This window comes from Acinonyx jubatus, chromosome E2 (genome assembly GCF_027475565.1).
Source record: "Acinonyx jubatus isolate Ajub_Pintada_27869175 chromosome E2, VMU_Ajub_asm_v1.0, whole genome shotgun sequence".
NCBI lineage: Eukaryota > Metazoa > Chordata > Mammalia > Carnivora > Felidae > Acinonyx > Acinonyx jubatus.
This window is the reverse complement of record NC_069396.1, coordinates 58,779,718-58,800,836: the sequence shown is the minus strand read 5'-3', so window position 1 is coordinate 58,800,836 and position 21,119 is coordinate 58,779,718. Positions and strand designations below refer to the sequence as shown.

At 47.8% G+C, this 21,119-nt stretch overlaps 1 protein-coding gene across 8 annotated transcripts in view; it reads left to right on the top strand.

Annotated features, from left to right (window-relative positions):
* The first annotated feature begins 1,461 nt into the window (after positions 1-1,461).
* PEG3 (paternally expressed 3) overlaps positions 1,462-21,119 on the top strand; it is a 32,804-nt gene continuing 13,146 nt past the window's right edge. Inside the window, exons 1-10 of one of the 8 annotated variants that reach the window (XM_053210584.1) lie at positions 1,462-1,643; positions 5,811-5,903; positions 7,934-7,976; positions 8,516-8,645; positions 12,496-12,632; positions 14,298-14,367; positions 16,784-16,860; positions 19,090-19,569; positions 20,174-20,263; positions 20,928-21,077. In XM_053210584.1, coding sequence (XP_053066559.1) covers positions 19,176-19,569; positions 20,174-20,263; positions 20,928-21,077 — 634 coding nt within the window. In that variant the 5' untranslated portion in view covers positions 1,462-1,643; positions 5,811-5,903; positions 7,934-7,976; ... (3 more) ...; positions 16,784-16,860; positions 19,090-19,175. Of the gene's footprint in view, positions 1,644-4,212; positions 4,575-5,810; positions 5,904-7,896; positions 7,977-8,515; positions 8,646-12,495; positions 14,368-16,783; positions 16,861-19,089; positions 19,570-20,173; positions 20,264-20,927; positions 21,078-21,119 lie in introns of those variants that run through there. The other 7 variants (XM_053210583.1, XM_053210585.1, XM_053210586.1 and 4 more) reach the window with 7 other exon arrangements.

Sequence of the window (21,119 nt, the reverse complement as noted above, 5' to 3'; positions counted from 1 at the left end):
TGATGCTCCATGAACATGCTTGCATATAATCTTTCATTCGCTGCTTATCTCTGCCTTCATGGAACAGTTGGATCAATGGTATGTTAATGAACTTTGTATAATTCATTGCTTTTACCGCTAGAAAAGAAATTCGTATTTATAACAAACAGCATGGGTTGGAGCAGGGGAAAAATTCCTCCCTTCATCCTCCTCCCCTCACCCGCAATTCCTTTTCCTTCAAGGTAACCAGCTTGCGATTTCCTGTATTCTTTTGCGCAAGTTTTACCTGCAAATGTGTGCATCCTTAACAAACAAATGAGAACACTTACCAGCTCATTCCTACAAACGTGAGCAATTTGTCCCTAGTCCCGGACAGCCGCCCCTCGCTGCTGTCCCGGGCTACGGTTCCCCGTTGTCCTCTGTGGTCCGCCGTGTGCCCACCGGCACTGTGGGGGGTCCGCGGGGTCCGAGCCGGGCCACGTGCGCGGCACTGCGAGGGGTCTGTGCACGGCCACGTGTGGGGCGGCTCGCGGAAGTCTTCGGGGCACTGCGGGGTCCGTGCCCCGGGCGTGGTGGGGGGCTGCGTGCGGGCGCTGGTGGGATCTGTATGAGGGCGCCGCAGGGTCTGTGCGGGGTGCTACCGGACCGATTGCGGGGTCTGTGCGGAACGCCGCGGGGATTTATCTGTGTGGGGCGGCTGTGGGGATCCGTGTCGAGATCTGTGCGGGTGCTAACAGGGTGGCTGCGGGGATCTGTGCGGGTACTGACGGGGTGGCTGTGGGATCTGTGTGGGATGCTGCGGGGATCCGCGTTGGGATCTGTGCGGGTTCCGTGCGGGCCGCGGCGGGGTCTGTGTGGGGATCCGTGTCGGGATCTGTGCGGGCTGCGGCGGGGTCCGCCTGGCCCGGCGTGCAGTCCGCGCGTGACTCTCCACAGCGGGTCCGCCAGCGCCAGTGCGCTCCCGTGAGGTGCCAGCCTCCTCCCTCGCTGCCCGGGTTTCTGGCGCGGTTCGGCCTGTACCGCCCGGGGCCCGAGAGAGCCTGGCTTACGGAGGGACTAGCCCCGCGTCTCTCGCGTGTCCTGGACGCAAACGTGTCGTCTCCCACTTTCTCGTTCTTCACACTTCAACGTACATGGTTTTGCCCGCAGGATTTCCACTTTTGGGACAAATGTATTTTTTTTTCTTCATTGGTTTTGTGTTTGGGAGTTGTTGGTCAGCCCTTCTGCGTGTCACCCCCGTTTCTTTGTGTGGGGGTCTCACACACCCCCACACCCCCTTATCGAGACCCCTGTCAGGGGCCCCTGGTGTTGGCTGGGTTGACGTCAACCTCCTGCCTTCGCGCCAAGCCATCGCCACGGCAACTGCAGCCTGATTGGCAGCGCTCAGAGGCGTGGCGAGGGGGGCCCGGGGTGGGCAGCTCGGCCTCTCATTGGCCTGCGCTGCAGCCCCGCCTCTGCGGAGAGCCTGACAAGGAGTCGCGCGCAGAGGCTCCGTGCAGACGCTGGGAGCCGCGGGGAGGACGAGGTCGGAGCTGAGGAGCGGACATGTCCACCCTAGGCTGGTGGCGCCGCCGGGCGCCAGGGGCCCTGTGGGCGTGCTAGACTGTGCACACGGGCTGCTCCTGGGCCGAGCCGTGGGGCCCGAGGCAGTGTGGTGAGGGGAGGTGAGTCCGGCCGGACCCCCGCGCTACACGTCTGTGTCAGGACGGTGTCCGGATGCCGCGTGAGGCAGCACGGCCGTCACACGCTGCACTCTGGGACCCTGGTCAGATGGGGAAGGGGGAAGGCAGCCGGCGGACACCGCCTGGTGGGGTTCTCAACGGGTCCGGTGCTCGGGTTGCCGCGCTTGCCGCGGACGCCATCTTGCGTGTCTGGCCGGGGTTTCAGGGACCGGCTGCCCCTTTGAGGTGGCCGCGGAGCCGGGGGGCTGCCGCGCCATCTTGCCTAGTGGAGGTGGGGGACGGGGACGGGATGACCGCGGACTTGTGTCAGGCGAGCCCGCCAGGGTGGGTGCTGGGGAAGTGGTGGGCTGGCCGGGTCTGGGGGCTACAGATCACTACGTCTGTCCCACGGCGTCCCTGACAGCCAGGTCTCTCAGGCTGTCTCAGCATCCTTGCCAGACTTTGGAGGCGGGGCTTGTTTTGCCGCAGTGGCGGCGGGAGGAGCTACAAGTCGTGAGGGGCGGGGCCGAGGGCTTCACGCCTGTGGGTATTTTCTCAGGGCTGTGAGTGATGGGGAGCCCCGCCCACCTGGCGCCATATTTGGTGTGGGCGGTGAAATTTGCTGCAAAGGCGCTATCCTGATTGGTTGGCCGCGGATTGGGGCGGGGCCAAGGGCGGTTGAGACTGCGGCTAGCCTGGGCTGTGACGATATCATTGAATCCTTCCTACCTTGGCGCCATCTTTGATGGGGGTGGCTAAGGTCTGCTGCGCAGGCTGGTGCGATGGTGGCTGGCTGGCCGCAGCGGGGCGGGGCCGAGGGCTGGCGGGGGGGGGGGGGGGGGGACCGTGGTGACCCCGTGTTCTATGTTCTATGCTCTGAAGGCTTCAGGGTCCTGACTACCTCGCACTTTCTTTGCCAGTCGAAGGTTTGGCTGCAGAGGTTTGCCGTGACGGTGCCACCTCAACTGGCTTGAGGGCTAAGCTCTGACTTCTGAGAATGGGCCATGGCTAGTGACCCGGAGACCGTTTTGTTGGCTGGGTCCATGTGGTTTGGAGAAGCCAAGCGTTGTGCTAAGTTTGCCGCGGCTGCCGCGGTCGCGGCCGCCATGAAACTGTTAGTACTGAGGTACAGAGCTACAGGCTGTGGACGCACCGGCTGTTACTCCTTGGTGATATCTGGGCGCGGCAGAGGCCTTCCCTTGTGGTTGTCACCCTGCGGTGTGTCTGGCCCCATCTTTTGGCTAGGGGAAATGCTGGGGACGGGAGCAGCCTAGCTGTGCTGCGCAGACCCTGTCAGCGGGGCTGGGGGTGGGACCACGGGCAGTTTGGGGGACTGACCCTGCTGCGGGCCCCGCCCACGCTGGCACTATTCATGTTGGCCGACAGGTGGCTGCCGAGACTCTCTGCGCAGGCGCCATCTTGAAGGACAGCGGAGCTGCAGGGGCGGGTCCAAGGGGAGAGGAGGCGCTGCAGAGCTCGGCCCACTGTAGTACTGTTTGTTGGCCGACAGGTGGCAGCCGAGACTTATGCGCAGGCGCCATGTTGAAGGACAGCCGAGCTGCAGGGGGTGGATCCAAGGGGGGAGGAGCTGCAGAGCTCCCCGTGACTTACTGCGCAGGCGCTATCTTGAGTGACAGTGGGGCTAGCTGTAGGGGGTGGGACCAAGGGGCGGGGCTGCAGAGTTGGGCCCACTCTGACGCTGTTGGCCGACAGGTGGCAGCTGAGGCTTACTGCGCAGGCGCCATCTTGAGTGCACGTGGGTTTGGCTGCAGGGGCTGAGCCCAAGGGGAGGGGCTGCGGAGTTCCGCCTACTGTGTGACAGGTGGCAGCCAAGACTTACTGCGCAGCCACCGTTTGAGTGACAGAGGTCCTGCAGGGGGCGGGGTGAGGGAGGGGCTGCAGAGCCCCACCCACTCGATTGATATTAAGACCTGTAGGTGACAGCTAAAGCTTATTGTGCAAGTATCACTATCAGTGATGGTGGTATTGCTGGGAGCAGGCTTGAGAGAGGCTTTCATGTTTTGAATAACAGGAGACTGCAGACCCCTACCCATTGGCTGGGTAGGCCTGGGTTGTGTTGGCGTGGGGTGGCCCCTCGAGGCTTATTGCACAGGCGCCACCTTGAATGATGGCAGAACTGCAGGGGGTGGGCCTGAGGGAGGGGCTGTCTTGTCCTGAACGATAAATAGACCCTGGAGAGCCCTGCCCATCCCAGCAGTATGTTTGTTGTCCAGTAGGTGGCTGCCGAGGCTTACTGCACAGGCGCCATCTTGAATGACAGAGGAGCAGCAGGGGGCGGGCCCAGAGGTGGCTGCCGAAGCTTACTGCGCAGGCGCCATCTTGAATGACGGCTTGGCTGCAGGGGGCGGGCCCAGAGTGGGCAGCTGGGGCTTGCTGCGCAGGCGCAATCTGAGTGATGGCCGAGCTGCAGGGCACGGGTGTAAGGAGGGGCTGTCGGGTCCAGATTCACCGGGCTGCAAACACCTGCCCATCCTTGTGCCATGTTGGCCAGTAGGCGGTTGCTAAAGCGCCATCAAGAAGGACCGTGGAGTTGTAGGCGGTGGTTTGAGGGTGGGACTGCCGTGTCCTGAGTGACTGAGGGGTCCTGGGGAGCCCTATCCACCTTTGCATGGCTAAGAACAGGAGTCAGGTTTGCTGTGTAGGCTCCAGTTTGGCCAGCCCAGAGCGTTTGCCGCAGTGGCCACTCAACAGGGTGGCAGGCGAGATACTTCCTCGAAGGACACCAAAGCCAAGTCTCAGGAATGTGGGGACAGAGTTCATCTGTGCAGCCCTGAGGGTCCGTTTGAGTGACTGGGGTTCAGATGTCGGCATTTTAATAGATTTGGGGAAGGTGAGGTCTCCAGAAGACGGACCCGTGCTGTGGGAAGAGGACGCGTGCTGTGGACATAAGTTTTGGGGTGTGGAGGCTCTGAGGTCAGTATGGAGTTTACGCAAAGAAAAATGTCTAAGAGCCTGGAACTGGACAATTCAGGGCTGCAGACAGGAGAGGGGCGTGGCACGGGAGACAATCCAGGGGAGGTACTCTAGGCATGTCCGGGCGTGGTTTGTGGGGGGGAGGGGGGCCGCCCTGGTTCTTGGGTGGGGCTACCTGCTGGTGGCGGGGGTGGGGGGGGTGCACGTGCGCAGAGTCACTTGTGGCACTGCTCCTGCGTCCTCTGGAGGACTACCGCGATTCCAGCACTAAAGTAGCTCTCACCATGTTTGCCTACGTGTATCCTAGACTCCAGCTGGGGCACCTCTAGTCCTAGCTCCACCAAAGCATCTCGTAAGCCCCCCATTTTGGAGCATGTTGAAAACCTCTACGATGGTGGGTAAGGTTAAGGAATGAAGTAACTACCTAATGGCAATAATACTAAGGTCCTAATAGAAGATAATCTTTTCATAGTACTTAAATTTACAATGCAGTTAAACTTCTTTCCCTGCATCACTAGCTATTAGATGGCAAAACTGGAGTTTTAACTCACTTTTCTAAGGGGTACCTGTATCTCTAATCCATGTGGTCTCCACGGAAAATGTCAGTAGATGTTCTGTTTTTCAGAGTGACATTAGGTTCATCTGTACCAGTCTGCCATGAGCTCTGAGATTGAGTTCTCTGAGCATCTGCTTTTCTATAAAGTGATACTTAGAAGATTACAGTGTTGTGGTGAGGAGTAACAGAGACAAAAGCAAGTTGTTAAGTATTGTATGGGGTGTGTAAAATACGTAAATATGTAAATAAATAATAGTACCACTTCAGCTATTGTTTTCCTGAGTTTTGCCTACACGTGTCCTTTGCTTTTAGAGGAACTGCCAGCATCACATAGTTAATAAGTGGGAAGTTGGGTTCTTGAATTGATTTCTATATCCAAAGCCCTGTGTCTTTACTGTTTTGCTTTGCTTGTTAGAAGACATTCTAAGAAGTTCAGAGAATGACTTGCACAGCCATTGGCATAACCCCACAGGGAAGAGACTGTGATTACAGTCCACAGTACAACTCTTGCCTCAGGGAGCAATGCCCAGGGCCCTTCCATCCTGGGAGGGAAGACTCTTTCTCCTGGTCTCACTTGACCTCTGCCACTGGAGGAGATAAAGGTGCAGTCCTTTCCAGTCTGAGGAATCTGGTATTTGCAAAGTAAATTTGGTATCTCATGTTTTCGTTTCCTTCCCCAGCTTTGCCTTCTCGAGCTCCTACCCTTCTCAGAGACACCTGGCCAGAGGAAGAGGAACTAGGTCCAAACACTAGGTGTCCGGGTCCAGGTCCAGGTGAGCTGAATTCCCTTCTCACACTGCCACACTCATCCTTAGAGTGAACACATTCTTCTTCATCCTGACACTTTTCTACTGCATACGTGTTCTATACAGCCATGCAAGTACCCGTTTGTGCTCTCTGAAAACTCCCAGACTCTTCCGGTGAATTGTGTGTTTGCCAGAAATTCTCCTTGGCCTCATGCTATGCTTTTCAGTTTCCTTCATTTCCCGCTCCCCCCCCCCCCCCCCCAACACTCAGTTGCACTTTCAGGCCTACTTTTTCTCTCTTGTTGGGTGATTAGAGAAGCATGAGAGGTCCATCGGTTCTTCTAGCAAACATGGCCTAGAGTGGGAAAAGAAGTGTATTCCTGGAGCTCATAGTCTACTGGGTAATGAAAGACTTTGAAAAAATAATTGTACAATTGATGTTTTTGAGAGAGAATTTTCACTGTGGACAGTTAACCTGAAAGAGGCCACATAGGGCCTTTCTGGAAGGCCAGGGAAGCTCAGGCTGAGCACTGAAGAAGTGAGGATGGTAGTGTGTTGTGGCAAGAGTAGTCTGAAGCAGAGGGCACAGGGACATTTCTGAGGGCTCCAGAGAGAAGAGCCAAAAGTCTAGGATGCCTGGAGCAAAGGAAAGAATTGAGTGGCGTTTGATCAAGGTGGGGAAGAGGTCAGTTGGTGCTGTGCTGTGAGAGGCCTTCCAGTGAGTGGTAAGTATATGGGCTCAATATGAAACACAGTGGGAAACCATTGAGGTGTTTTAGCTGTAAAAGTAACGTGAGAATCAGATTTGTGTTTTAAAAATACGGTCTGTTGTAGGGTTCTGAAGAGGAGGGTGGAAACAGTGGCTGCAGCAATAACCATTTCAGGTCTGGGTGAGAGATGATAGCTTGGATTAGGGTCAGAGCAGGGGGAGAAGTGAAGTAGTTGGATATTAGAGAACTACTAAGAGACTCAGTCGGCCCCGTACTCTTCTTTCACACCTTGCTGACTGCTTCAGGTCAGGTGCAGTGAATCACATCGTGTGGGGAAGTGAGCAAAATAGCAAAAGTTGTTCATTCCGTCAGCAAACATGGAAACTGCCCACTCTGGGACAGAACCATGCCAGACTTTGTATCTCTGGAAGTGGGTGACATAATCACTGGCCTCAACGTCTGCTGAGTGAGAACTGTAGTTAAATGACGAGTAAGAAAACATGCTTACCAAAACAGGTGGCTGTGCTGATGGTGTGTTACCATCTGAAGGAAGGCTCATGTGCCATTCAGGTTGGTCCCTGGGAATCATTGGTTTATGCCTGGCCTCAGTGAGTGCCTCAAGTATCCAGTGTCTGGTCCTAAAGCCTGTGGACACTCAGAAACCTTATTTCACCTAAGGACTCATCCTGTGTTAGTAGATCCACATTAATGAAGCTGGGGAAACCTATGTAAACCCTACTGACATATTAGTTTATGTTGAAAACCGGTGTTTTGTACTAAAGTACAATGTTCCTGTTTTCTCCATTCTGGCTTGTTAGCTTATAGTGGGAGATAACTATAGCAGGGACCCAAATACTCAAAAGTGTGTATGATCAACAGATTCTCTCCCTGTAGACAGACCTACATGGGAAATGAAACCATAATGAAAAGATTGCTTGGTGAGTATGGAATCCAAATGAGAGAAGGTGAAGGTTCACTAGCACTGGCCTTTAGGTAGTCTAGCGCCAGCATCTGGTTACAGTGAAGCTCTTGCTAGGGTAACTAGGACACCGGAGGTCTCCTATCTCCAGTCCTCTTTGTTCCCAATTTCCACTCAAATTAGGTCTGACCAGAGTAGCCCTTTCCTGTACATCGTTTGTGGCCTATCTTTTCATGTTTTTTTTCTCATTTGGGAGAAAAAAAATGATCAGCTAATAATTGACGTGAAAATATGGCCAGGTTAGTCATACTGGCTCAGAAGACATTCTCTTTAAAGTAGCTTTATTCGTCTTGAACTATTTGGGGTCTGATCATTAAACTACAATTCTTAGATACTATTTCCTCTCTTCTGAAATTTCTGGGGGAAAGCCCACAAGAATGGACACCAACAAGGAAATTTTGCTGCAGTGTGGTAAGTGCTAAGCCTTTGTGATAGAGGTAAGCCCAGGGTGATGTGGAGATGATCTGAGAAGAGCCATCTAAAAGACCAGAGGGTGGAGGTTGCGGCCAGGATGGTAGGGAGAGTGGTCATTTACTCTTTGCTGACATTGCCATATGAAACTGGCCCCCCAGCAGCCCCTGTTGTCCGTATGCTTCTGTTTGTGATTATTCGAACAAGACCAGACACCTAAGCCTACAGCAGTGGTTCTCAAAGTATAACTACTGGGGTGCTTATTGGAATGCCTCTTTATCCTAGAGAACCACAGGCCTCCTAGATCGTCACATCTAGAAAGGCAGGTATGTATTTCACAAGTACCTCAGATGGCTTTTGGCACCCCAAGTTTGAGAACCACCACCCTAGGACTTGAGCTGCGGTGTGTACTTGCAGACTCGGAGAACTTGGGTTGCTGAGGCTGTCAGCACTGGGCGTGTCACCGGGAGGTGAGGTAGGACTGGGGCTGGGGCAGCGCTTACCACGTGCATGCTGAAGTAGAGCATGTCGGTCTGCAGAGAGAGGCAGGAGAATGGAGCAAACGAGAAGAGAGAGGAGACCGCACACCATGCTGTCCCCAAGAAACGAAGAAAGTAACTTCCTCGCTTCCTGACTTTAAAGTTCTCAATTCCAGCCCCCTCGGATGAGGTAGGTAGAATGAGTGAGGGGGCTGAATCTAGGTGCACCATGATGAGGGGCCAAAGTAAGTAAGTAGAAATGGGGTTGAAGAAGCTCTCATGGAGCTTCTTTCTCAACTGATGGGATGTGGGGAGCCTGAGGTGAAACAGTGGGGTCACAGGATTTCGTTAGCTCTCCTCACGTGTCCCACTCAATGTTTCCAAGCCTCTGATCTGTGTTCTTTAATTGATTTCTTCCCAGTTCAGTTGTTTGAGGCCAAAGACACCTCCCCCCCGCCCCACCTTGTAGCAGAGGTGTCTGATGAATTCCATCCTTGTTTCAGTTACATTAAATGTGAGGCCCATACTTTTGTTTTCTATTCATTTTTTATGAAATAGAGAAGTAAAGTGCTATAAAACATTCAAAGAATGGCGCAAATACTGTGGTAGAAACCACAGTGGCAACACTGTTGTACAGGCGGCACCACTGTCCTGTAGTTTTAAGTGGTCAGGCTCACAAGTGAAATTTATTCTGCATGAAATGTTTATGATGCATATAACATTTCATGGTTAGATGTCTAGTGTATGCAAGAACCAATATTTGGAGGTTAAAGAACGCTAGAAATCCATAAGGCCCTCTGCCCAGGGTAGAGAGAGACTGCTTTCTGTCATTCATCTCCTCTCTTTCCTTCCTCTTGGAATTGGTGGTCTTGGCCCCTAGGACCAGGGCTTGGTCCCTTTGTGTCTCCACCTTTGCCTTTGTCTGCCAAATGTGGTCAGACCTTTTAAGATCCTGCCCTTGGCTGCTACTCAACCCACACTGGGATCTGTACTCCAGAGAGCAGAAGGAAATGCAGAAATTTGAGTAGGGGTATGCGAGGGTCCACCTCCAAGTCAGGAAATGAAGGTGATGGGTTTGCCATGTGGCCAGAATTCAGTTTGAACTATGAGGCCAGAGGGGAGGGCGTGGGTGTGGAGCACCATCAAGTGATACAGGCAGCGAGTGGAGGGTGCCATGGGAGCAGTGGGAGGTGGCCAGAGGGGAAGATGAAGTGTCCTCGTAAGCAGGGGCCACATCCCGGGGACCACCACAGCAGAGGGCATGCTGCTTAGCAGTAGTAGGCAGAAAGGAAAAGGAAAGACCAACAGCAATTGAATTTATTTTGAATTTTATATTCAAAAATTTGTTTCCAATTATAAACTTAGAATAACATTTGAAATTAAAATGAAAAAAGAAGTAGTATCTTTTATTATTTTTTTATTATCCCCCTTTTATGAATAATCTATACTAGTTTATATGGAAATTTTCTTCTGGCTTAGTTTATATGTATTTCCGTATGTTTAAATATCCTTGTAGTTGTTTGCTCTTGTGTGTTTGTTTTTTTAGCACAATGAGATCATACCCAGTTCATTAACATTTCAAACTCAAGCTGTAAGAGTGAAGTTCCTGGGATGTGAGACAGTAGTTGGTGGGCGGGGAGAAGGTGTCATATGCCACCTGGAGAGCTCAGATAATGTGTACACTATGTTTTTAGTCTCCATTTTTGTGGGTGTGTTTCTTTGTGTATGCACACATACTACTTAGTAGCTATTTAGCACTATCTACAAGAATTTCCATATAAATACACTTCTATCTATAGGTTTGCTTTCTAAAAACTGCCTTATTCCATTGTGTGGATATTTCCATCATTTTCTATGTGCATATAAATAGGTATACATGTAAATGCCACGTATGCTGTACAATTTTATGCCCCATTATTTTCATTTAATGCTTTAAAAGTTTTTTTACATTAGTGGTTTCACCGAGTTTAAATAAACCAGTGTACCTGTAGAATGGAATATTATGTGGCCTTCAGAATGATGTAGATCTATATGTACTAGTATAGAAAGATAACCATCATAAATTACTAGGTTTTGAAATACATACACAAGGGACGCCTGGCTGGCAGGGTCGGCAGAGCACACGAGTCTTGATTTTGGGGTTGTGAGTTCCAGCCCCACATTGGGCATAAAGTTTACTGGAAAAAATAAAAGTTAAAAGCACACACATGCAGAACACCTAATGTGATCTCATTTGGGTAAAAATTTGATGCTACTCTATATATGGATGTCAAAAGGTTTAGTATAGCAACAGATTTGATCAGTGGATGTGGCTTGTGGTTTCTACATTAAATATTTTGTAATGTTTGAATGTCGTATTATCTTTTATGTTTGCAATCAGAAAATAATGTTAAAAAACTTCTTGAAAACATGACTTAATGGCTACATAGCATTCTATTAAAGATATTTATGTTTTCATTCCTTCCTGTTTGATGAAAATTTTGGAGGAATGCTGGTTTTTGAGGGCACTGATTTATTTTAATGAGAGCAAAGTAGATTATTGGCCTTTGTGGCCTTAGGCTTCCAGTGATGCGTTGTTGACATACAGAATTGCTTGGCAGGAGGCCAGACCCCAGCACTGGTTTGTGGTGCTTTCCTAATGCCAGAGGCTGTCCCAACCTTCTTGGAAATGCATGCTTGAATAACTGGTCAGAAATTAAAGTGTTGGCCATCCCCTCTCATCACTTTTGTTAAAATTATTCTTTACCACTTAGTCCTCAGAGAGTTCATAGTTTGTATTTAAACAGTTAATGCTCTTTTTGATTTAAAGACCTTTCTTTATTGTAAACTAAATCCCATGTGTGTGTACACTTTCATGCAAGTCAGGTTTTGGACTGTGTTAGCTCGGTTAAGTGTATTTGTCTTGACACTTGCGTCATTGTGTTGGAAAGAATACTGTACGTTTCCATATGTTTGGGTCATTTTACAGACAACACATTGCCCCCACCAGATACATACCTTATTCAGGATTGTCCTGATAGTTTTGTACCTTTATTCTTTAGAGGAACTGGATTCTCAGTTTATCAAAGCTTCCCATCCTTTCATTGGATTTTAATGTATGTTCAAGGAAGGATTGACAACAATTTCCACATTCCCATCCAAAAACATATGTCTTCATGTATTTAGGATTTGTGTTATGTCCTAGACATTTAAAAAATTTTTGTTTGGAGTTGCAGATAGTTTGAATTTATTTATGAGAATTTATTTATTTTGCTATTAATGGGATTCTTTTCTTGTATTTAGTGACAAGGTTTTTTAGCTCAAAATAATGCTTTTTCCACATTATGCTTTTCGTTTCTTCTTCTTCAGTTGTGTTAGCCAGGTTTTTCCAGAATAGTGTTGCATGGTGGTTGTGGTGGAGGTCCTCCCTTCCTGGCCCCCACTTTTAGTTGGAATACCTTTAGTGTTTAATATGCTTGCTTGCTTTTATTTGAGATAAATCTCTATTGTTCATAGGTGGCCTCCTAGTTGTACTCTTTGCTAAGAACACTATAAGGAGAGGCTGTTGAAGTTTGCAAATGCTTTTTAACACGAAACAATGCTCACAGGATCCCTTTCCCCTTATAATCCACCGTATAGAACAGACCCCTGGAATTGGGATATCTTCCTTTGTATTACTGGAATGGACTAGACTTTTCTAGACTGGATTTATTAAACATTTTTGCATCTAAGTGCAAAAAACTGTTTATTGAACACCTATGTGCCAGTCCTGTGAGATAAAAATACAATGGTGGAAAAAGGCAGCAGAGGCTTTGCCCTCAGAGACTTTGGGTTTAAGTGCAGGCACTCTCAGTTCTACTAGGTTCACGCATCTTCAGGCACATCTCTGATCATATGGGTAAATTGTTATTGTTGGCCTTTCTGGTCTGTCCTTGGACAGGCTACCCCCTCAGCCCCAACATTTCATGCGATCGTTTCAGACAAACCTTTACTCGGCTCCTTTGTGATGCTTTCGTCTCAGCTACCTCCAAACCTGTATCTTCTGTTTTCTTCAACGGTAGGCGTGGCTGTTGCCATGGAGGCAGAAGCTGGACTGGGGAAGTGGGGGCGAAGTGGGTAGAGCAGTTATGCTTTTGATTGGCCAGAGGTGCTGTCACAGGACGAGTTCACCTGAGATCTGGGTCTTCCTGGGGGTAAGGTGAGTATGGGACCCTGGCAAGTACTAGCACAGCACATCTGGCCCCACTCTGAGTTGCCCTTTGGTCTGTAAACAGAGTGAGTAAGGGGTAAAGGTTGGGTCACTTGGCCAGGATGGCACCTAACCTCATCTCACAAGACTCACCTGCTGTCAGGTACCACTGTAGGAGTATGTCGATCAGTGTCTCCTTTTCCGGACTTTGACTCTTGAGACAGGATCTGTGCCCCGTGTTAGGACCATAGTTATACAAGAACACGTTAGCAACATAACACTTTTCTGACATGTGCTTAACACTTTTCTGACATGTGCTTGTCCCTTCCCATGGCTCCATGTGTAAAATGGCGTCACCTGCCATCATTTACTGCAGCAGCTCTTTAGTGCTGCATGTGTTACCTTTTATAAACTGGAAATTAGGTGTATATATAAGGACTTTATTGTAGTGGGCACCTGACTTTTTAGCTTTTTTTTTTTTTTTTTAATTTTTTTTAACGTTTATTTATTTTTGAGACAGAGAGAGACAGAGCACGAATGGGGGAGGGGCAGAGAGAGAGGGAGACACAGAATCGGAAGCAGGCTCCAGGCTCTGAGCTGTCAGCCCAGAGCCCGACGCGGGGCTCGAACTCACGGACCGCGAGATCGTGACCTGAGCTGAAGTCGGACGCTTAACCGACTGAGCCACCCAGGCACCCCATAGCTTTTTTTTTTCCTACTAATATTTTACCTACTTGACTGTCCTTAAGTGGAGACTTGCTGGTTCAAAAGGAATGGGCATTTTTAATGTTTTTAAAACATAGGCTGAAATGGCATCCAGAATTATGGTTCATGCCTGCACCAGCCAGCTTCTCACCAACATCAGTTTTTCTTTTTGATTATTTTTGAAATATCTGCCCCTTTGATAGGCCAAAAGGTGTTGACTGTAATATTTCACATTTCTTTGATTCCGATGTGACTGTTGGAACTTATCACTAATTTTATGAACTGTATTTTTTATTTTCACGGGTAGACATTTCTCTTATTGGTTTCTAAGAGCTTCTCACATTTGAGATATTAACTGTTGTCTATGTTGCAAAATATTTCCCCCCTCTTCTTCTGGTTTGTTTTTATTTTGGTTGCATCTTATAGCACAGAAAATTTGTACCCATTTTTATTTTCCCATCTGCTGAGTAGTGAGTGAGTGGTCTTTTGGTGGGCTCTGGCGTTGGAATTATGCTTGGGCCTTCTCCTCCCTGTCCCTGTTCTTTGCTGTTGCACACAGTGCCTCTCTGAACACACTTGAGATCTGTACCTCTGTGCACATGGGCAGACAGGTCTATCAGTTAGATTTCAGAATCCCTAGGATAGGGGATGACCTTACAATTATGTATTAATAATTGCTGGAGATCTGGGGAGTATATTCAACTTATAGCTGCAATTTCCTTATGTGATTCTTGGTTTCAGAAGTTCCAGACTTGATTCTTTGGGGATTTCTAAATTGCCTGCCATCTGGTTTAGAATATGACCTTGGACTCCAGCAGGGTGGGATAGGCAGGGAAGGGAGGAGACCCCCTCAGTGTTAAGGTGTCAGGGTTGCGTGAACCCACTCAGTGGGCAGCACAGTCTCTAAGGCCTCTACTAGTGCTTTTGTTTATTGTTTTGTTTTAACTTTGAATTTATTTTTTTGACTAGGTAATACATGCTCATGGTAAAAAATAAATAAATAAAAACAAAAAACAAAAGGAGACTATACAGTGAAAAAGTAAGTTTCCCTTCTTTCCCTGGCCCCCAGTTCCCTTCCCCAGGGGTGATCACTATTAATCACTATTACTAGTTTCATATATATTCTTACAGAAATTGTCTAAGTAAATACGTCTGTTTTTATAGTTTCTTAGAATGCTGTACACATTTTCGTGTCCCATTTTGCACTTAACTACGTTAGAGGTCATCTTATATCCATTTATTTACAATTGGCTCATTATTTTAAAAGGTTTCATAATCATTATATGAACATGTACTATATTTTGTGCATTGTCAGCACTATTCAGTGACTATATTCTTGGACATATGTGATTATGTATTTCTGGAATAAATTCATGGAAATAGAATTTATAGGACAGGGTGTGTACATTTAAAATTTCAAGAAGTTATCCAAATTGCCCTCCATCAAATCTCCATTGCCATAAGCATTATGTGAGTACGCCCATTTCTTTTTCATACAGATACTTACGTTGTCCATTTTTACAATTACTCTGTTCTCAAAGTCCTTTTTTACTCTCAGATCTGAAATGAACTTCCTCTGCAGTTGTGGGAAGGAGTTGTTAGGGCCTGATTCTTTTTTTTAAGTTTTTCCTGTTAAATTAAAAAAAAAAAAAAATATATATATATATGTATGTATAATGTTCTTGCTGACCACAGGCTGTTCTGTTGCCCTTGTTAGAAAATCTTGAGCACATTTAAAGAACATCAAATTTGTTTACTCTAGTCCTGAATTTCTTGAGAAAAGAAATGAGTGAATTTTTGGTGTAGAAGTTGGCGTGTACCTTGTGATCGAATTCTTAAGGGTGTTCAAACGGTCGTATTATTAATGAGTAAGATGTCCTCCATCTCTTTTCTGTGCTCTGGGAGGGTTTTTATAACATGGTGAACTCATTGCTCATGGAACTTTTATGGAAGTTGCTCCTTAAATTATTTCATCTTTTTAAATTTCTTCCCTAGATTTTCCTCTGCTTTCTGAGTCAGGTTTGCCTGCCTGTATTTTCTTAGAAAAATTATTGATTCTCTGTCAAACCTTTTCATCCTACAGTTACTGTATGTAGTTTTCACCTGCTGGTGGTTTATGCTTCAAATATATGTGTACTGGGAGGAAAAATTACCATAGTAAACAAGTACATATATGAAGTCAAAGTTGTCCTTAATAGCTTTCAATTTTATCGTCTAGTTAGAAGAGCCCTTTCCTGCTCCATAATTCTAAAAAGTAATCTTTTATTTATTTTATTTTGATTTTAGTTTTAGCATTTTTATATATGGTATGACCTTCTCCCCCCAAGTGAAAGATTGGCTAGTCTTCCTACCACTGTTTACTGAAGTAATGTGTGCCTTCCTTACTAGTTTGTAAGTGCCACGTTTCATGCCACTGCCGGATACTTGACTACGTGTGGTCAACTTAGACCACAATTCCTAAGAGAATCCACTTTCTTATCATAAGTTACAAGTGGGTCTTTTTGTTGTTTTATTTCTTAGGTTTTGATGGTGTAAACAACCATCATTGTTATTTTTATGTAGTCTTTCTCCTTCAGGCATATTATAAAAGAACTTTCTTACCATGAGATTACGTGAAAATATTTCTTAAATTTTTTGTATGGATTGTTGGTCTTTTGATATGTGAATTTTCAAAATATTGACCAAATGGAACTCTTCCAGGTCAACTTTGGAACCATCGCCAAGTTCCCCAACATTAATATTCTTTGAAGTTCCATTAAATTATATAGATTAACTTGGGGGAGGTTTTAGAGCTTTAATATGCCAGATCCATACATCTCCCATGATTATCCTATGTCTCTCCGTTTACTGCCTTTTATTATTATAATTTGTAATCTTATCCATGTGGATGGTATCGTCTTTCATTAAGTCTTTTCTGTCTTTATAATGGCAGTTCTCTTCCCACTATTTAAAATTTTTAATTGCTGATACGTATTTAGGGAGCCTGTTGTAAGTGATTTTCTTATTAAATTATTGTCAGGTCTGCTTCCATTGATTCACAAAATCTGAGTGAATGCTCTTACATAAAAGAGAATGATAGTTTTAGATCTTTCTTTATGCCTCACATTTTTCTTGCCTCGTAATTGGCTGGAACTCTGAAGAATAGTGTTCAACAGTGATAGTGCCAGAGATTTTTGTCTGCTTTTATAACTGAATTTGATCTGTGGTTTGTTAATGCTAGTTTTGTAGTGGCTTTTTAAATTATTCTGATTTCATAAAGACAACGGGAAGGCTTTGTATTTCTCTTTGTTGGTTTATGACCTGGGAATTGGCCTTTTCTTGAAGGCGATATGTAAGTCCTCACCTCTAATGCTATCTGAATTCACAGCCATTTGGAGAATTAATTCTCTAACACTCTTTTTACATTTCTTCCATGTTTATTTGTCCATATATTTTTGTCTTTAAAATGTCTGCAGGTCCCTGGCATTTTGACTCTGTTCCCGTGGAGAGCTGCTTGTTCTGAAGTTCTGGAAAGGATCCTCTTCCCAAACAGGTGATTTACATACCTGAAGGTATCCTGTCACCTCTGAGAAGTTGCACTAGCATCTTCTAGGGGACTGGAGTTTCCTCTGGGATATGAATGCCAAAGAGCAATCTTGGGCTTCCTGCCCTTTCATCTTTGCCATTCAGGCCTGCTGGGTTTGAGAGCTCTGCCTTGTCAGGGGCAGTCTCTCTGTCCCTCTTAGCCAAGCATCACTCTAGTCCTCAGAGACTGGATACTTGTCCTTTTCCTTCCCTGGCTTTGGAAGTCTTCTGCCTGGCAGGGTGCCATCTCATGCCCTCTCCTCTGTTGTCACCCGTCCTCAAGGAGGGCAGGGCAGACAGGGAGGCAGTGCTTGATTGCTGAGGGTCTTCCTGATGGACGTGTGTGCTGATGCTTCAGAGGACAGCGGTGGGAGAGAGCATGTGTGGGGGTGGTGTTTGTGCGTGAGCAGAACCGAAGCCCATCACTGCAGGGGAGAAAAGGGCATGGCAGAGTTTGCTACATTTATTCCCCAATGATAAATGAAACACCTTGTTTTCTCTTTAAACATTAAAGAAAGAACTTTAATTTTAAACTTACTGGTTTTCCATTTAAAACAAAAGCATAGAATTTTTGCTGCATATTGTTTTGTTCTTCCTTGGAAGTAAAGCCAGAAGTACAAAACTGTCAGGTGAATTAATTCACCCACCCAAACCTAAATTTCTTTCCCATATTGCCTACCTTCTTGTACCATTTGTGGCTGTCCACAGAGGGAGATGGTTTAGGTAACGGGAAATGTATAGCCTTAATTGGTTATGTTAGAAAAAAGATGAAAATCAGCTTTTAAACTCAGTCTAAGAGGTTTTTCTAAAAAGAAGGGGCAGATAATAAAAAGACAACTAGGTAAATAAATGCAGCAATACAGAGGATTATCAAAGCTGGTTCTTTCCTAGAGGGGGTTGGTAGAAAAGTGGGCAGGTGATGGTGGGTGACACACCAGAATGTTCTTTGGAAGCAAGGGCATAGAGGTTAATCCAGAGAGTTTCTTTCTCCCCAGAAACTTAGCTGTGCTTCTTCAGCCATGTAATAATGCGTGCCTACGTCTAAAACTTATTTTATTTATTTGTTTGTTTGTTTGTTTACTTATTTATTTATTCATTTATTTTTAAAGTTTATTTATTTATTTTTGAGAAAGAGACAGCATGAGCAGGGGAGGGGCAGAGAGAGAGAGGGAGAGAGAGAAAAAATTCCAAGTAGGCTCCACGCTGTCAGCACAGAGCACCATGCGGGGCTCAAACTCACGAAACTGTGAGATCATGACCTGAGCCGACACTAAGAGCTGGATGCTTAACCAACTGAGCCATCCAGATGCCCCTAAAACCAGTTTTTAAATGGGTTTATGTCTGTTAATTTCAATCTGTTCTACCATTGTTGGTACCTGACTTTGTGCCAGGCAGACACTAGAGGATACAGGTCTGGAAAAGTGAGTCTCTAATCCCTCGAGTAGAGTTTATAGTTTAGGCTGCAGAGAGGGGCAAGTTAACTGCAGCATTTAAAAATACATGTGAGGAGTGCTTGCAACACCTGAGAGATGGATAGTGCAGCTCAGGAGACCTATCGGAGGAGGTGGTGTTAGCAGAGCCCGAGGCTGGGGTTCAGGACAGGCACTCGTCAGAAGGGTGTGCGGTGCCGAGGGAAGGGGTCCTGAGCAGACCTGCAGACTCTGCCACTCTGGCCAGTAGAACTTTCCACAGTGATAGAGATGTTCAGAAGTCACCAGAAATGGTAGGTTTGGCCCTCATTCCCTGTATCCCCTTTTCCATTTTTGCTGAGAACAAAAATCAACCTCCACTTTTAGTAATGCCTGGCACCTTGAGCATTGTGGGCATTGGGTTGGTAGGCCTTTTAGGTATATTAGCTTATTTAATCTCACAGTTTTAAAAAGGGTTGAGGGCTGTTGTTCCCTGGTGTAGATAAGGGGACAGACTCCAGGACGTTGAGTAGTTGCCCACAGTCATGACACCCGTTAGTAGCAGAGGTGACTCTCAAACAGGTTTGATGGTGCCCAGAGGTCATGCTTGTTACCCCTGTGGGAGGCTATGTTCGTGTGCTGCGCATGCATCTGTGTATTGCGAGTGTGCACATCTCTGCCCCCGTGGTTTGTTCACAAAGTGTTGTTGATGCCCATGTAGGGCAGCCCCACACTGCTGCCTGATCCTCAACTTCTGGGACATGTGTGTATCTCCTTACGATCTACAGGTCCCTGAGTACTGACTGTCACAGCCTGCCGCGTCTTTCCTGTTGACTCATGTTTGGTTCCTCCAGTGAAAATCTCACTTAGAAAAATGCTGCCTCCAAAGTACTTGTCTGCCACCAAACCCAAGAAGTCTTGGGCCCCAGATGTGCATGAGCTAGACAGTGACTTGACTAAGGAGCCGGATGCCACCATAAGAGAAGGTGCAACTGACCCTGAATTCTTTCATCAGAGGTTTCGGAATTTCCTCTACGTGGAATTTGTTGGGCCTCGGAAGACACTGTTCAAACTCCGAAACCTCTGCCTCGATTGGCTGCAGCCAGAGACTCGCACCAAGGAGGAGATTATCGAGCTCTTGGTCCTTGAGCAGTACCTGACCATCCTTCCAGAAAAGATCAAGCCTTGGGTGCGGGCAAAAAAGCCCGAGAACTGTGAGAAGCTAGTTACTCTGCTGGAAAATTACAAGGAGATGTATGAACCAGGAGGTGAGGCACGGTGGAGGCTGTTGGGGAGCCATGATCTCCCTGGGGTTCACAGCCGCAGCACCATTGGTAGTCGAGGCCAGGTCACTCTCTTCGTGGGGTGCCAGCCTGTCATAGGATGTGCAGTGACACACCCCTAGCCCCTCTCTACTACCCACAGGATGCCGGTTGCACCCCTCCCCAGCTGTGACAGCCAGACGTGATGTTACCACCTGTCCCCGGGGAGTAGAGCGCCCCAGTTAAGAACCGCCGCCTTAAGGTGGTGTGGGTAGGAAAGGCACACCTCAGTGAGGGCCTCTGTGAGGAACTGACAAGCCTCTGTGCACCTCACAACCCTGGCCTGGGCTCCTTTTCATGACACGAAGGGTGTGTTACCCCAGAGAGCTGTGTGTGGCTGCTGTGTGGAGAGGAGGTGAGGGCGGTCGCAGCCACGTAGCCTGCCCAGGCGTGGTAGGAAGCTGAGGAATGTGGGGATCAGATCCCTCCAGCTTCCCGGGGAGGCAGGGGGTTGCACGGTTGGGGCAAGGGCAGACTCCACTCGGGGGAGCTATTTTGAGAACACAGGCGAGAGGTGATAGAGCATTAAGTCAGTATCTGGTCCTCTCAGATGACAACAACAGTGACCTCCGCAGCGAAGACAGCATGAGCCGGAAGGGAGCAGAGTCCCCACCGCCACGTTCTGCGTCATCATTCTGCAGTGAGTAACTGTGTCAGGTTACCAGCTCCGCCCAGTGCCCAGAAGTGTATGGTGGGCCTGGCACCATCAGTGGAGACAGCGGTGCAGATCTGAGGGGAAGGACAGTTGATGATGGAATGAGACATTTTTATATCCAAGCAGACACCAGTGTCTGGTGTGGAATATAATTTTTTTTTTAAATAATGAGAAAGTATTTGAAGCTGTTTGAAATTGGCCCAGGAGGGGCAGAGTTCATCACTACTTTGCCTCTAAAACCTGTTTTAAGGTCCTTCAAGAACTTTTAAAAAGGAAGCTTGCTTTTGGGAGGGCACGTGTTTTGTCTCTTTGGAGCAGGGTCATGTGCACATTGAGACTGGCAGGCGGGTCTGAAGTCATGGTCCAGAGTGTGGGGCTGATGGTCTGGCAGCCAGCAAACAACAGAAGTGTCTGCAGGGGACCGGCCTCTAAACCACGCTGTGGCGCTTGCTTTGCCGTCCGTGGCACTTGGGCAAAGCCTCCAGAAGTGGTGTTCTGGGTCCAGGGTAATCAGAAGAGCCCAGGTCATGCATGGGAGTCTGGAGACCTCAGTGTGGGATCCATCTCTCCTCAAGGGAGGAGGGGGATTAGGGCCCCCATCCTGCGTGGCCCAGGACCGTGTTAACTCCTCCATGTCTGGCTTTCTCAGGTGACCGGGACCGGGACTGGGACCAGGAGTGGGACCGGGAGCGAGACCGGGACTGGGATCTGGACTGGGACCGGGACCGGGAGCGGAGAGGCAGGAGCAGAGACCTGGGGTCTCGGGACCGCTGGCCATACCCCAGGAACCCCAGAGGCAGTATGTCCCATGCTCGGACTTCCCTGGTGGGCGTGCAGGGCC